The sequence below is a fragment of the Narcine bancroftii genome, chromosome 7, assembly GCF_036971445.1.
Source record: "Narcine bancroftii isolate sNarBan1 chromosome 7, sNarBan1.hap1, whole genome shotgun sequence".
Taxonomy (NCBI): Eukaryota; Metazoa; Chordata; class Chondrichthyes; order Torpediniformes; family Narcinidae; genus Narcine; species Narcine bancroftii.
This window is the reverse complement of record NC_091475.1, coordinates 198,616,638-198,633,734: the sequence shown is the minus strand read 5'-3', so window position 1 is coordinate 198,633,734 and position 17,097 is coordinate 198,616,638. Positions and strand designations below refer to the sequence as shown.

The window sequence follows — 17,097 nt, the reverse complement described above, 5'->3', positions numbered from 1 at the left end:
ATCTCCAGAATGGAGGACCATCGCCTTCCCAAGATCGTGTTCTATGGCGAGCTCTCCACTGGCCACCGAGACAGAGGTGCACCAAAGAAGAGGTACAAGGACTGCCTAAAGAAATCTCTTGGTGCCTGCCACATTGACCATCGCCAGTGAGCTGATCGCGCCTCAAACCGTGCATTTTGGCGCCTCACAGTTCGGCGGGCAGCAACCTCCTTTAAAGAAGACCGCAGAGCCCACCTCACTGACAAAAGACAAAGGAGGAAAAACCCAACACCCAATCCCAACCAACCAATTTCCCTTGCAACCTCTGCAACCGTGTCTGCCTGTCCCGCATCCGACTTGTCAGCCACAAACGAGCCTGCAGCTGTCGTGGACATTTACCCCTCCATAAATATTCATCCGCGAAGCCAAGCCAAAGAAGAAGAAGAAGAAATAGATATGTTTTAAAGGAGATACACTGTGGCAGGTTTTTTTTTAGTTTAGGTCACATACAGATACAAACACTTCAAAACAGCTCGGCTCAAGCCAGACAGTCTAGGCTCTGGTGCATTTGCAGAAACTTTGAAGAGTGCCTATAAGGATTTCACGTAGGTGTTAATTGGACATGTTTGCAGTAATTGATTATTATTTTGGAAAGCAACAGATGAACAAACTCAGAAAATTAGGTCCAGAGCTACAATCTTTCTGAGTGCATTTGGCTGTTCTAAGAGGGTCATGTGGCTTTCTTTGAGAGAGAGAGAGAGAGAGAGAGAGAATTCAGTTCTACAGTACAACAGCAGCAGCTGGGACTGGAACAGGACAAGCTGGCAAGCTTGTGGAAAACCCCCAATTTGAAGATGGGTTGTGAGTTCTTAGTCAGCCTGGTCAAAGCCTTTTGATCCATACAAGAGGAGATGGCTGGCTGTATAATGTTTCACTTGAAATAAGAGAAACAGGAAAGGAACTCTGTGGTGACTTGAAAGAAAGAGGTTATCATCTGGAGAACCCTGATGGGGCAGGTTTCTTCAGCAAGACATTGAAGTTGTTGCTCAGAAGGAATCAGTTGTGGGTGTTCAACGAACAACAAATCTCTCTCTGAAAATCGACAAGAACCTCCTGCGCGGTAACCATTTACCTTTCAAGCACCAACGCCTGGTTGAAATTCATAAATGTTAAGTTCTGTGCACAGTATAAGAATTGCCTGATACCAGTGAACTTGGAGGAATGAGAAGTGAGATAGGACTGTGAATTAAAGAACTTTTCTGAACTTACACCCACATTACATACATGTGCACTTAGAATTAGAAGGGGGTTAAGTTAGGTTAATAGTAATAAGTTAAAGTTTGATCCTGTTTTCATGTTTAAAGATAATTAAAGACAACTTTTGTTGAAGTAACCATTTGTCTCAGTGCATTTCTATTGCTGCTGGGTTTTGGGGTCTTCTGAGCCCATAACAAGATACATAATTCCCTGAAAGCGGTGTCACAGGTGGATAGGGTTGTGAAGAGAACTTTTGGCATGGCCTTCATAAATCAAAGTAATGAGTATAGGATTTAGGATGTAACAGTAAAGTTATATAAGACATTGGTGAAGTCAAATTTGGAGCATTATGTGCAGTTTTGGTTATCAATAAGATAGAAAGAGTGCAGAGAAGATTTACTAGGATGTTGCCCAGACTTCACAAACTGAGTTACTGGGAAAGGCTAAGCAGGTTATGACTTTATTCTCTGGGACGTAGAAGAATAAGGGGAGATTTGAATTATGAGGATATATAAAAAAAATGCAAATAGAATTTTTCCATTGAGGGTAGATGAGATACAAACAGAGGACACAAGTTAAGGATGAAAGGGGAAAAATTTAGATGGCACATGAGAGGGAACTTCTTCACACAGAAAGTGGTGGGAGTGTGGAACAAGCTGTCAGCTGAAGTTGTGAATGTGGGCTCAATGTTGACATTTAAGAAGGATTTGGACAGATGCATGTAGGAGAGATATGGAGGGCTATGGGCTGGGTGCAGGTCAGTAGGACTAGGCAACAAAAAATGGTTCGGCACAGACAAGAAGGGGTAAGTGGGCCAGTTTCTGTGCTGTAGTGTTCTGTCTCATGGCTCATTATAGTAATTTAATTAATACTGTTGTAGTTGGTGTATCTATGAGGCTGCAGGAAGGAAGAACTTTGGTGAACCTGTAAATTTTATTTATGTATTTGAGAATAAGTTCCAATGTCATCTCATGACTTAAGAATTTATTATTAAGGATCAGGACTTTTGTCAAGTTCTAAGCAAAGAATCAGCCTATATTTTTTATTATGTGGATCAGTAATCATTAAGTAGTGAGGTCACACACACACACACACACACACACACACACACACACACACACACACACACACACACACACACACACACACACACACACACACACACAAGAGAGAGAGAATGAAGGATCAATGAAGACTTTTGCAGAGGTGGCCATACCACGGCTTTTGAGCTGGACGTTGCTTTTTTGCCATTTAATGTGCAGCTCGTGGAGATATGTTGGTTGGAAGAGACACCAGCATTCCCAGTCGTCCTGAGACACTCCTAATACCTGCAGCCATACCAGTGGATATTTGGATCATCACAGCCCAGGCTGCGTGACAAGGAGAGGGAAGACGGAGTAAGCACTGGAGGAAAGGCCCCGGCAGAGGAGTGGAGCGAGTAGCGCACACTGGACTCGGGTTCTTCTCACTCAGGCCAGACCACACCACAACAGAGCACCATAGGGTATGTAGTAGGAGGATTTGGAAAAGCTGAGGGTCCACTGCAGGGAATGGCTGCAGAAGTCAGAAAACTGAGGCTGGGTCAGAAGAGCTCCGATGAGGCATGACCTTCCCGAGAGGCTGGGTTTTCTGTTCAGGCACTCTGGCAAGGGGAAGCAAGATGATGGAGATGGGGAGGAGAGGATGGAGGGGTCCTAATGAAGACCTCATCCAGGTGTTAAGCCAGGACTAAGCTGAAACTGACAGTGTCAGTGAAGGTTCTGTCATTGACCATGGGCAAGCCCTGGCCCCATTGGATAGTGAGTCAGCACCAGGCTGCACAGAGGTTAGATCACTCCATAACCCAGCCTCGGCTCCCAGCAGCCGCTCCCTCCATCCCACCAGCAATTGGGAAGAGAGGAGCTGAGGGTGGGATGGGGAGGAGCCTCAACCTGCTGCAGGAGGCAGTTTAGCATCGAGTCACTTCCCGCATCATGCGCTCGGCTGTGGACGCTGCAATGGTGCAGGTATCTGCGGAGACCAGTGGCTGTAGCATTCCTAAAGCTTACACATCAGAAACAGGAGCAAGGGTTGTCCATTTGGCCCTTCGACCCTGCTCCCACATTCAGTGAGATCAGAGCTGATCTGGCCATGGACCCAGCTCCACCTTCCCCCCATAAACATTCATTTCCCCTACGATACAAAAATCTATCTTACTGTATCTTAAATATATTTAATGAGTCCGCCTCTATTGTTTCCTTGGGCAGAGATTTCCTCAGAAAATCACTCAGGATTTTGAAAATAATTGGTATGTATTTATGTACTTTTTGATAATTGAAACTTACAAATCGGCAGTTTAAAAACTACCTACACGCATAAATATTATGTATATTTATTTCTTAATATTTATATCAAATTTTTGTCACAGAATATGCATGCATGTGCAAAAACATTCATGTAATTTTTTTCATAACTTGCGGCTCTCAAACATCTGACGTCATCGTATGCGACTCTTACATTGTGCAAGGTTGGCCACCCCTGGTCTATGGTCTTTTATAAACGCGTAAAATACAAATGTGCCTTAAGGAAGGAAATGGAAGTGCCGCAGTTGAAGGCAGCTCACTTGCTTACCAAGGTGCAACATTTTCACTTGCTTTGTGGCTTCATTCCACCTGCACACCTTCTGCCCTGTTATATCCACATAAAGAAGAGACCCAGCCTTTTCTTCCCAAACTGGGCTCTCTCCGATACCATTCTTGTCCTTCACAATGCACTCGATTTTAATGGAAGACATTGCCTGTGAAAAATATTAGAAAGTGTGAATTGTTTCTCCCTTTAAAACAAAGTTAGTTGGGTAATGGAGCATTCAACCTTTTCTGAGCTCTGAAGCAGAAGATCTTGCAATCGGTTCCTGGTATAACCTTCAGTAACACCAACATAGAATTGGATAATTCACTCAACCCATCCTACCTCCACAAACTCTAATCCATACATGTTCATAGAACCATAGAACATGACAGCACAAAAACAGGCCCTTCAGCCCATTGAGACAGAACTGACATATTTATTTCACCTAGTCCCTTCGACCTGCATGCAGACCATAGCCTTCTTTACCTCTCCCATCCATGTATCAATCCAAATTTTTCTTAAATGTCAAAAGCAAGCCTGCACTCACCACTTCAGCTGGAAGCTCATTCCACACTCTCACCATTATCTGCGTGAAGAAATTTCCCCTAATGTTCCCATTAAACATTTTACCTTTCACCCTTAACCAATGTCCTCTAGTTCTTGTCTCGCCCGACCTCAGTGGAAAAAGGCTGCTTGCATTTTCCCTATCTATACCCTTCAAAATTTTGTATAGCTCTTATCATATCTCCCTTAATTCTTCAACGCTCCAGAGAATAAAGATTTTAACCTATTCAACCTTTCCCTATAACTCAGCTCCTCAAGTCCCAGCAACATTCTTGTAATTATTTTCTGCACTCCTTCAAACTTATTGATAGTTTTGGGCATTATGGTTAGAATAGCGGTTATTGCAATGTTATTACAGTGCCAGCAAACAAATTCGAATCCGGTGCTGTCTGTAAGGAGTTTGTATGTTCTCCCCGTGTCTACGTGGTTTCCTCCATGTGCTCTGGTTTCCTCCCACCCTTCGAAACATACAGGGGTTGTAGGACAATTGGGTATAATTGGACTGGCTTGTGGGCCAGCAAGGCCTGTATTATGTCTCTGTGTTACTTGAGAGGTTTCTTAAATAACTTAGAGATGCAGGATTCAAATAACAGAAGAGAGTTTACTTACTGATGCCTTCCACCATCTCAGGAAACACATATACATACGTCCCACACTACATTTAATACAGTGAGAAGGGTGTATTCTTACACAGATACAAAACAGTTCACATTATCATGACTATATAACAGCCTGTTACCATGCTGCATGTCCCAAAACCTTTTAAAAATCTTTCTTCTAGATGCGCTACCAAACTGAATGCAATAGCAATTAATTGTATATTCATGTTTATTTATGGTATTTTAACAAAAAAAGTAGACCATTGAAATTAGACCATTTAGCATCTGTGTTTTAGACCCAATTTTGCTCAGAGCTGATCTTTACAGCTCTTCTTCATGTATCTTTTTCCAAGGTTTGATATGTAGTTAGTCAGATTCATTTACCCATGGGAGGGACATCTAGAACAAGTGGGTATAGGTTTAAGGTGAAAGGAAGGATTTTTAAAGGGGGTTCACAGGTTTTGTTTTATATATGGAGAGTGATTGATATCTGAAACTTGCTGCAAGAGGAGATGGTGGAATGAGTATAATCACCATATTCGGAAGCAGCTAAAGTATACATATTATAGATGGATACAGTTCTAGTGCAGGCAAAAGGAATTAATATAGATGGGAAAAAATATCAGTGTAGACATGCTGGGCTGAATGGCCTGCTTTTGAGCTTTCTGACACCATGATGCTTTGAGATCATTTCTGTGTGAGGTTACACTGGCATTTTGGATGTTATTCACATAATGCACATCTGGAGAACTGTGAGCAGTTTTGGGTGCCACTTCTAAAGAAAGATGCACTGGTGCTGGAGAGTCCAAAGTAGATTTTATGAGAATGATCTCAAGGATGACCAGGTTAACATATAATGAGCATTTGATGGCTCTGGGCTTGCACTCACTGGAGTTTAGAAGGATGAAGTGGTATCTAATTGAAACCTACCAAATATTGAAAAGACTGGATAGAGTTGTCAAGGACAAGATGTTTCCAATAGTGGAAGAGTCTATGACCAGAGGGCACAGTAAGAAAATAAAAGGACATCCCTTTAAAACAGAGATGAAGCGAAATTTCTTCAGCCACAAGGTGGTGAATCTGTGGAACTTGTTGCAATAGATGATTGTGGAGGACAAGTCAATGGATAGATTTAAAACAGAGGTTAATAGGTTCTTGATTGGAACCCATTAAAAAATTATCAGTATTCTGCATTTGCCTGGGTAAGTGCATCTCCAATAACTCCAGGACAAAGCAGTTTAGTGGATTGACATCCTATCCCCACATCCTAAACATTCATTCCCTTCACCTTCAGCTCCCATAAGCTGCATCATCTACACCATTGCATGGCGTAATGGATCTATATTAATATTAGTATTTAGGTTAATGTTGAGCTATATTTCATATAAAAATGTCTTAGTAAAGCAAGTTATAGAGTTAAGTGTATTTCTAGTGAGGGAATTGTGGGCTGGTCCAGAGTTGCACATTACAATACATTCAGAAGTGGGGTCATCTTTCAGAGTTGCAGTCTCTAGGAAGACAGAGCTAATGGAATTAAATTGGATCTTAATTGATTCAAGAACAAAGAGTGTTTGCTTTATTAGAAATTGAAGTATTCAAGTACTCAATAAGAACAAACCAAACCACTTAACCCTCTTGGGACAGAGATGAAGTCAGAGGTTGTTATGGATATGGAATGGTTTTGGAAAAGAGAAGAAGGTTTTTTTTCAGAAACTAAAACTGCTAAGGATTCCAGTATGTGATCATATGGTTTCCAAGAATTGGGACTGACCTCGTTGTTGATGAAATGTTACATGATTTGGAGAAATAAATGATCAAATTCAGACATTTTTGGATCAGTTTTTCAGAAGTCAAGACTCTGTGACGCACACAGGAGTTGGAACCTTGTGGAAGACAGGATTGAATTACAGAAATCAGAATAGGTGCTGTTATGTGTTCTTCCTTAGAAAAGGGGGACACAGAGAAAGTAGATTTCAAAAGAGAAGCCTACTTCTGACTGTGTTTTTAAGATAAAGAGGACAGTTTCATCGTTTGGAAAATGAATTCCGAAGTCTTCATTCAGAAGAAAACTTGACCTCCTGAAAAGACAGGAATTGTATGATCCCATCTGTAGAGACCTATTCTTTTCTGAATGTCGGTATGTTTAACTTAGATTATTGACAGTCAGCTCATTCTCTGTTCCATAATGAAATCAAACAATAAGTTCAGTTTAATGCTGTTTATTGATGTAAATACAATTTCAAACTGTGTTGCATTTCATCTTGGATAGAATACAATATCTTCATTTGTAGAAACATTGTTAATTTTTACAATTCTTTGAAATTACTTGATAACTTAGAATAGTTAAGATAGTTTGAGATATTTGAAATAGCATAACTTGAGGTTGAGGTTGAGGTCAACGTGTTCTTACCGACAATCAAACAAGATTTGGTGATGAAATTGCTCCAAATAAATGCACTGTCATTCTGTATTCCACTGCACTCTTATTTGTAATCTCCATCAGGCCACCAAAGAAACCGTAATAAATCACAGGCTGTCCTTGGTACTTCCACATGATGAAACTTTGCCTCAATGTCTGCAGTGATGACAACAGATTCTTTACGGAATCTAGTTAAAACACCGATCAATGAGCTGGTTAAATTTGGCCCTTGTAAAAGTTGTGAATTTAAAGAAACTCCATGAAATGTCGCTCCACAATCAAACGCTATTCTTGATTTTTTTCTTCTGTAGATCCCAAACTCCATGGTGTGGTAAATATCATTTTTTACCATCAATACATTCCAAACCATCATCTGGTACCTTTTCCGCGTAGCCTTTGGTTATCATATCAGACGTACTCTTGATATAATGTAGACAAAAGGAGATATCTTTCTTAAATCTTCCCTTTAAATTCAACAAACGCTATTCAGCAATACAATTATTGTCCGGCATACATATTTCATTGTTCTTTAATGGTAGTCAAATACAAAATAATGATCATCCATTAACTTAACAGATTTTGAGACCGTCTCCAAAATCTGCTGATCTTCCTTTGAAGGTTCAAGATCATCTTTACAGCACTCCGGAAAATCATTCTTGAACTGCTGTTGCCACAGTTCTTCCATCTTAACCACTGATATCTTGTTAATAGTCGCAACAGATTGATCCCAAATCTTATTTCTTCCACCTATTGGTCCATTGATTGTCCACTCAAATGTAGTTTTCACTGCGCAAGGTCCTTCTCCCACACTCCATTATTACTGCCAATGGTTCTAAAGCCTTTGGTCCATCTAGACCAAACAACATCCCTATCTTCGAGTGAAAGATAAGACGAACATTTGATATCATTTAGATGTGGGATGTTTTCTTTGTGAACAGGTATAGTTTTCTGTGTATATACACCTGGAATATCATAAAATTCATTGCTATTCAGCACAGCAATTTCTAAATCTGAAACAAAATTAGTTTCTATAAGCCTTTCTTGACCCATAGTCTTCAAAAGAATTTTTGACTTTCTTCCTTGTCGTTTGAGTTTATTCATCAATTCCTCTGTGCAAAACAATGCAGTACCACCTGCGTCAAGAAATGCAAATTTATATATTATCGCATTTCCTTTTTTGGACTTGACTTCCACAGGTGCTATAGGAAGTGTGCAAACATTTTCACTGGCCCCCGTAAGACCACTGCTTTGGACTGGGACTTGGTCCTCTTGTTCATCTGTTTCCTTGGTCTCCTTTTGCTCCTTTTCTGTTACTTTCTTTTCTTGCAAAAGATGCAGGGTCCAAGGATGCTTCAGATTCTAAATGTTGCAGCTAAGCCATCTCTTGCAATCTTTGCTGATGTGTCCTTTTCACAAATAGCCAAAACCTATCCCATTTTTTTCTCCAAAAGGTCATTTTTTTTCACTAAGCATCTTCTTCTCATACTGTGAACATGTTTCCAAAGCGTGTCCAACTTCATTACAGAACAAACCACTCTTCTCAGCAGGCATCTATTCCTTTTCCTTCACTCCATTTTTCTTCTCTTTACTCTCAACAGATACGGTTGTGGCAAAAAGCACTTGCCTTTGCTTTCTGAGGAGATTGTCCCTTATACTTCTTTACATGTAGTAAAAGTGTCTTTGATATTACCATATACTGGATCCATTACAATATCCATTTGTTCCTCCATAAATTCTACCATATTTATAAAAGTAACTTCTCGCTCATATCTTTTCTGATATTCATTAACGCAAACTCTCCATAATTCTTTCATCCTATAAAGTAGCTTACTTATAATAATCTTCAAATTTGCGGATATATTAAGCTCCTGATTTCAGCCATAGCATTACAACATGCTCTTAGAAACAGAGTGTAATCTTGTCAGCCCTTTGTGTCTTCTGCTCTAATAGATGACCATGAAAGAATATTTTCCATATATGCTGTAGCAATCTTATGCTCACTGCCAAAATGTTTCTTCAGTAACCTCTTGGCTTCTTTAAATCCTTCTGCTGGTGGCATAAATGGCAACCTCTTACCAATTCCCTCGGCAATCCACTTGCAAACTGTTCTAAGTAATATAAACGTTCCACTGGATCTTGAGTTTTGCTTTCACGTTCAAAGGATCTCTGAACATTGGATACTGTAATAAGTCACCACTAAAAACTTGAACTATTTTAGGCAAAGAAAAGAACCTTGCTACCGATGAAACCAATACTGGTTGCCTTGTCAGGTTTCTGCATTACATCACGTTGCCCTCCAGGTTATATTGTTGGGAATGGCCTTTCCATTCTTTCACCTGTATTCCTGATGGACGGTAATGTCAAGTACTCACTGTAAGGAGAATGACTGTCACTTATACCTCTATCTCCTGTGATGGCGTTTGTAAATTATGAGCGCCATGTCTTAATACAATTTGTTCAGACTAGTACACACCTAGAGGGTGCTGTACAACATTATATAGACACTCGCGACAAATTAGTTCTAATTTGAGTTCCTTCTGAAGTATCTAATATTTTTAATATGGCCTTAGCGTCAGCGATGTTCATTTGCATCTCCTGCTGCTCTCTTCTTCAACTCAAAATTCATGCATTCTTCCTGCTCCTCTTGTGCTCTTTGTTGCGGTCTTAGTTGCTCCCTTTCTGGCAACTTCCATTCGTCTAAAGCCTGTTGATCCTTAAGTACCTTTTCCTTTGCATAAAGAACAGCCCTATCAATGTGCACCTTTTCATGCCTTGATGCAGTACTTGAAACTTTGCATTCGAACTTCGTTTGCTTTTCTTTTACTTCCCGCATTTTACACATTACCTTCTGGCTGTATTTCCTCTTGTACGTCATATGACATTGCGATGTTTACCTTTTCCTTAGGATCAGATACTCCTTGAGCCAATTCCCAGCTGTTCGTCTGATGCATTTCCTCTTGGACTGATCACAAGTTTCTTCTTGGTTGCAGATATCTTCTCTGCGTCTATTGCATCCCAACAGTCTTTCCATCAGGACTGCTTTGGTTCCATCTGTGCTCAAACCGCACTGTCGCAATTTGTCCTTAAGCTCTCGAATACTTATTTCCGTGAAGTATCAGAAGCTGGCGAATCATAGCAGTTTGTCTTCAGCTGGTAACCAAGGCCCTGGTTCCTCCAACCTGGTTCAGACATGAAACCTTTCCTTTGTAGAAATCCTGCCACGAAGCAATGATGTGGCTCCTTTAAGAATCTTCACAAGCTGGTAACCTGAAAATTCTCTGCTGCAGATAGACAGTCAAGAGCAAACTCTTTATCGTCAAGGTCATTTACTAAGCTGTAAGCTGGTTTAGGCTCAATTACAAACTCCGAACATTCCAAAGCTTGCAGACAGATTCCAATGGTTTACATGGAATTTTTATATTCAAATATCACTTTCTTAATAACAAATTTCAATCCAGAATCAGGATCTTGTTTGTTGACAATATGTAGAGATGAATGTTGGTATCTTTAACTTAGATTATTGACGGTCATCTCGTTCTCTGTTCCATAACGAAATCCAACAATAAATTCAGTTCAATGTTGTTTATTGATGTAAATACAATTTCAAACTGTATTGCATTTCATCTTTAATAGAATACGGTTTCTTCAGTAGTAGAAACATTGTTAATTTTTGCAATTCTTTGAAATTACTTGATAACTTAAAAGAGTTAAGAGAGTTTGAGATATTTGAAATACCATAACTTGAGGTTGAGGTCAACAAATATTATCAAAACGTGTTCTTACTGACCATCAAACAAGACTTCTTGCTTGATCCACAGCGACAAACGACTGACCCCCCTCCCACCCCCTCACATTCTCAAAAAATCCATTCTTTGACCTTCACAGAATTGGTTAAAATTCTAAACAAGCAGTACCGTAAATATACTAATACAGAAACTATATTATTTTAGCCTCTACACCATCCATAGGAGATACATTTATAGCCAAGAAGATGGTGACTTCTGCTTGAAGAATATATCTCAAGGACAACTCATTGAAAGGATTGTGAGTTTAAAGAGGCCTGAAGATATGATGTTTAAAAGAACATAATTATTTCTGAACTGAAAATTTAAGACCTCCAAGCAAGACTATGTTACAAGCCCAGAAGACCCATAAACCCAGCAGCAATAGATATTCACCAAGACAAATGGTGACTTATACAAAAGTTGCTTTTAATTATCTTTAAACATGAAAACAGAATCACACTTTAACTTAACTTAACTAACCTAACTTAACCTTCTTCTAATTCTAAGCACACGTGTATGTGTGTGCAAGTTCAGAAATGTTCTTTGGTTTACAGTCCAATCTCACTTCTCATTCTTCCATGTTCACTGGTTGCAGGCAATTCTTATACTGTGCACAGAAATTACCATTTATAAAGTTCACCAGGCTATGGTGCTTGAAAGGTAAATGGTTACTGCTCAGGAAGCCTCTTGTCAGTTTTCGGAGAGAGATTTGTTGTTCCAGAACATCCATAACTAATGTACTTTTTAATCAGCCACTCAGAGTCTTGCCAACGAAACTTGCCCCCTTCAGGGTTCTCCAGATGACAATCTTTTTCTTTCAGGTTAACGCAGTTCTTTTTTGTGTCTCTTATTCCAAGTGAAACATTAGATAGTCCTCTCCTCTTGCATGAACCACAAGGGCTTTGACCAGGCTATCTTCCAAAAAGGCTTTCCACAAGCTTGCCAGCCTGTCCTGCTGTCTACTGGCTGAAACACTGTACAAGTGATCTGTGTGTGTGTGTGTGTGTGTGTGTCTCTCTCTCTCTCTCTCTCTCTCTGAGAGAAAGCCTATTAGACTCTCTCTGCTTGAAAAACCACATGACCATCTTACATCGACTCCAGGCAGAAGCGACTCTGACAAACTCTTTCATCTGTCGCCTTTTGTAAACAACAACCTATTAGTGAAGGCTCTTGAGCACTCTTCAAAGCTCTTGCAAAAGCTGTTAGCCCTGACATGTCTAGCATGAGGCAGAGCTCCAGTATTTCAAATAAGATCTGTTTTAAAGTGTTTGTATGTAACCTACTCTAACAAACCTTTCCCAATGTATCTCCCAAAAACTTATCTATATACTCCGTCACAAATAAAATGATCCTGAAGTTTTAAAATGGACTTTTCAAAGTGGGACTTCATTATACAGACACATTTACATTTGCGCATAGTGGTGTTAAATTTAGAGTGAAGTTTAGAGATAAGTAAATAATGTTATGTTATTAATAGTTTTAATAAAAACTATTATTTTGAGTTTACCATTGTCTGGTGAATTTTCCATTGCTGTTCCTGTGTTAGTACTAACAAAGTCCCTTTAGTCCAAAACAAAATTAAAAGGGTTATTAATTCATAACAATTGTAGCACCTGTTACACCTTCTTTGGAAGTACTTGTGACTTCTATCCACAAGGCAGACAGGAACAGCAGGCACAAGGAACACAAAGTTCCCCTCCCAATCACACACCATTCTGACTCCCACTGTGTGGATTTAAACCTTGTAAAGTTTCCTCCAACAATATTTAGGGAATCTTACAAGGTAAAGAGCAATGCTTGATTTAGTCTTGGGAAGGACAATGGATAAAGTGTTTATGGCCGAACCTTTGGGATCTCTATTCTAAATTTAGACATACAATATGGTAACAAGCTCTTCCGGCCCACAAGCCCATTACCCCCAAAATACACCAATTGACCTACAACCCCAGTACTTATTGAATGGTGGGAGGAAATTGAGCACTTGGAATAAACCCATGCAGACAATGGTGAGGACATACAAACTCCTTACAGACAGGTCCAGATTTGAAACTGGATTACAGGTGCTGCAGCCTGTGCAGCCCAGGTTCGGTAGATTCAAGATGCTGAGAAACAATTCGGAACTGGTCGAGGTATCATTTGGGAATCAGAAGTGGAGAGGGTGAGCAAATTTAAGTTCTTTGGAGTCACTATCTTGGAGGAACTTTCCTGGACAACAATGGCATTGTGAAGAAAGCACATCAGTGCCTCTACTTCCTCGGGAGTTTGCAGAGGTTTGGTATGACAACAGAAACCCTGGCAAATTTCTACAGATGTGTGGTGGAAAGCAGGGGTGGCAGGAAGGGGGGAGGGGGAATTCGCAGGGGTGGCAGGAAGGGGGGAGGGGGAATTCGCAGGCATTTCCCCACCCCCACGAGGTATTGTGACAACCCCCACCCGCAGCACTAAGGTCAATACCATCACTGTTCTCCACGTAATATAAGCAGCGCGTTTGTCTATTATATCAGAGGGAAGCGGAAGTGTGAAGGCAATGGCACACAGAGGAGATTCATGGTAGGTAGGTAGTTACCACCACCTCCTCCCACCCGCTGAATGAGTTTTTGAACATCAAATTGTGCCCCCCGCAGTTACCCTAATGCCACCCGCTAAGTCTTGTTTTGACGCCGACCCTGGTGGAAAGTGTGCTAACCGGCTGCATCATGGTCTGCTATGGCGACACCAATACCCTTGAGCAGAAAACCCTTCAAAAGGTAGTTGTCACAGCCAAGGACATCACAGGCAAAACCCTCCCCACTACTGAGGACATCTTCAGGGAACGCTGCCGTCGGAGAGCAGCAGCAGTCATCAAAAGTCCTCACCACCCAGCACACGCTCTGTTCTCACTGCTACCATCAGGAAAGAGGTCTAGGTGTCACAAGGCTCACACCACCAGGTTCAGGAACAGCTGCTACCCCTCCACCATCAGACTCCCCATCGACAAACTCGGAAACTCTTAATTGTGCCCTTTATTGTTTTTCTTTTTATCCTCTCTGTAATGCACAGTTTGTTTACATTTGTTATCTGTTTACAGTTCTTTATTTGTTTACATGTATATGCTGTGTACAATTTTTTTTGCATGACCAATTAGTGGTAATTCTGCCAAGCCGGCAGGAAAAAGAATCTCAGGTTTGTATGTGATGTCATGCATGTACTCTGGCAATAAATATGAAATCTAAAATTGGGGAAGGCTGACTTGGATACTAGCTTGTTAATTGGAACAGTTTGTTTGAAGGAAGAGGACAATTAGTGCAATAGGGTGGTCTTAAAAAATGCGTCAACAAGAGTCTAGGACATGTTTGTTCTTGTTAGAGTGAAGTGTTTGACATGCAAGTGGATGATAAGGGAAATTCAGGATCTAGTCAAGAGCAAGAAGGAAGCAGGTATTAACATATGGGATCAAGTGTACTGTGACAGATTATTTTATATTATGTATAGATATGTTTTTGGAAGATAAATTATGGGGTTTTTTTAAGTGTAGGTCACAAACAAATACAAACACTTCAAAACTTTAAAATGCTAGAGCTCTGCTCAAGCCAGATATTCCAGGCTCTGAGTGCCTTTGCAAACACTTTGAAGAATGCTTATAAAGACTTAATTGGACATGATTATTGTTTTGGAAAGCAACAGATGAATGGACTCAGAAGATTGGGTCCGGTGCCACAGTCTGTCTGAATGCAGTTTGCTGTTCTAAGAGGTTCATGTGGTTTTCTCTGTGTGAGTGAGTGAGTGAGTGAGTGAGTGAGTGAGAGAGAGAGAGAGAGAGAGAGAGAATTCAGTTCTACAGTTTAGCAGCAGCAGCAGCTGGGACTGGAACAGGACAAGCTGACAAGCTTGTGGAAAAACCCCATTTGGAAGAAGGGTTGTGAGTTCTTAGTTCAGCCTGGCCAAAGCCCTTGTGGTCCATACAAAAAGAGATGACTGGTTGCATAATGTTTCACTTGAAATAAGGGAAACAAAAAGGAACTCTGTGGTGACCTGAAAGAAAGAGGTTATCTTCTGGAAAAACCACGATGGGGCAAGTTTCTTTGGCAAGACATTGAAGTGGCTGATCGGAGCGAATCAGTTTGTTTGTGTGTCCACCGAGCAACGAATCTCTCTCTGAAACCAACAAGAACCTTCCTGAGCAGTAACCATTTATCTTTCAACCACCAAAGCCTGGTGAAGATTCATATATGTTCAATTCTGTGCACGGTAAAAGAATTGTCTGATACCGGTGAACTTGAAGGAATGAGAAGTGAATCAAAGAACTTCTCTGAACGTATACACACATTATATACATGTGCACATAGAATTAGAAGGGGGTCTAAGTTAATAGTAATAAGTTAAAGTTTTATCCTGCTTTTATGTTTAAAGAAAATTAAAAGTAACTTTTGTTTGAGTAAGCATTTGTCTTGGTAAATTTCATTTGCTGCTGGGTTTTGGGGTCCTCTGGGCCTGTAACATTTAGGGCTCGTCTTTTTGCATTGAAAATTGAAGTTTTGGGATCTTAAACTTCTAGAGTTTATGTGATTTATTAGTTAATTGGTTTTTCCAAGATAATTAAAGCTTGTGTATGGTAAAACAGCAGCAATGGATATTGATACATTTTTGTTACAACCATCACTTGCGGAGCTGCAGACCAAGGGAAAATAGGAACTGATGGCCATTGCTGAGGCATTAAAGCTGACTGAAGTCAAACATTGGATGAGGAAAATCCAAATACAGAGGATTATAGTGAAATATATAGGTGAGGGAAAATTTGTTGATAAAGACTGAAGATATTTTCCTGACGATAGATCTTTTGAATTGCAATTGGAATTGGAGAAATGGAGGGTGTTGGAAGAAAGAGAGAAACAGAACTTTGAGTTGCAGAATCAACAAAATGGGGCAGACAAAGCTGAAAAACAGAGGAGGATGAAAAAAGGAGAATATACCAGGCAGAGGAAACTAAAAAATGGAGGATATAGGAGTTAGAGGTAGCTGAGAAGTGGACGGAGGAAATTGAAAGGAATAGACAGTTTCAATTAGAGAAATTAAAAATTGAGATGGAGGGAAGTAAGAGAATTGAGGTTGTAACTCCTAGGGAGAAGTTTTTGGCTAGTAGAGAGGTAAATCTAGTTCCTCCTTTTGATGAGGGAAATTGTACAGATTCTATCACCAATGTGTACATGTACATATGTACAGATGATAGTGTAGGATGACTGTGATTGGCTAAGACCTCTTACACTCCAAAGTGTATTGAAGGGAAAAGCACAAATTACATGCTCTGGTTTCACTACAGAGCAAGTGGCAAATTATGATAACATTAAACAAGCTGACAAAAGACAAAGGAGGAAAAACCCAACACCCAACCCCAACCCACCAATTTTCCCTTGCAACCACTGCAACCGTGTCTGCCTGTCCCGCATCGGACTTGTGAGCCACAAACGAGCCTGCAGCTGACGTGGACTTTTACCCCCTCCATAAATCTTCGTCCGCGAAGCCAAGCCAAAGAAAAAATTGAAAGCTTATGAGTTGGTTCCAGAAGCATATAGATAAAAATTTAGGAGTTTGGTGAAAACATGGAACTAATCTTGTATGGATTTTGCTCTGGGAAAAATCTGCATGTTTTGACCATTGGTTCACCTCAAAAGAAATAAATAATGAATTTAACAGATTGAGAGAATTGATATTAATTGAGGAAATTAAAAGGTGTGTTCCAAATGAGATTAAATTATACCTGGATGAGAGTGACGTGGGGACGTGGCAACAAACGGTAAGGTTAGCGGATGAATATTCCCTGATTCAATAAAACAAATTTCAGATAGTGAGCCTTTTCAGAGGGTTAATGTGGACCAGACTAGTAAGTCTGAAGTTAAGTCTGGGGAGAATG

The 17,097-nt window shown here is 40.3% G+C and overlaps 1 protein-coding gene across 5 annotated transcripts in view; it reads right to left on the bottom strand.

Annotated features, from left to right (window-relative positions):
* rgn (regucalcin) overlaps window positions 1-17,097 on the bottom strand; it is a 78,611-nt gene that overhangs the window by 21,161 nt on the left and 40,353 nt on the right. For all 5 annotated transcript variants that reach the window (XM_069891943.1, XM_069891942.1, XM_069891941.1 and 2 more), the window contains one exon: window positions 3,847-4,012. In XM_069891943.1, coding sequence (XP_069748044.1) covers window positions 3,847-4,009 — 163 coding nt within the window. In that variant the 5' untranslated portion in view covers window positions 4,010-4,012. The remainder of the gene's footprint in view (window positions 1-3,846; window positions 4,013-17,097) is intronic.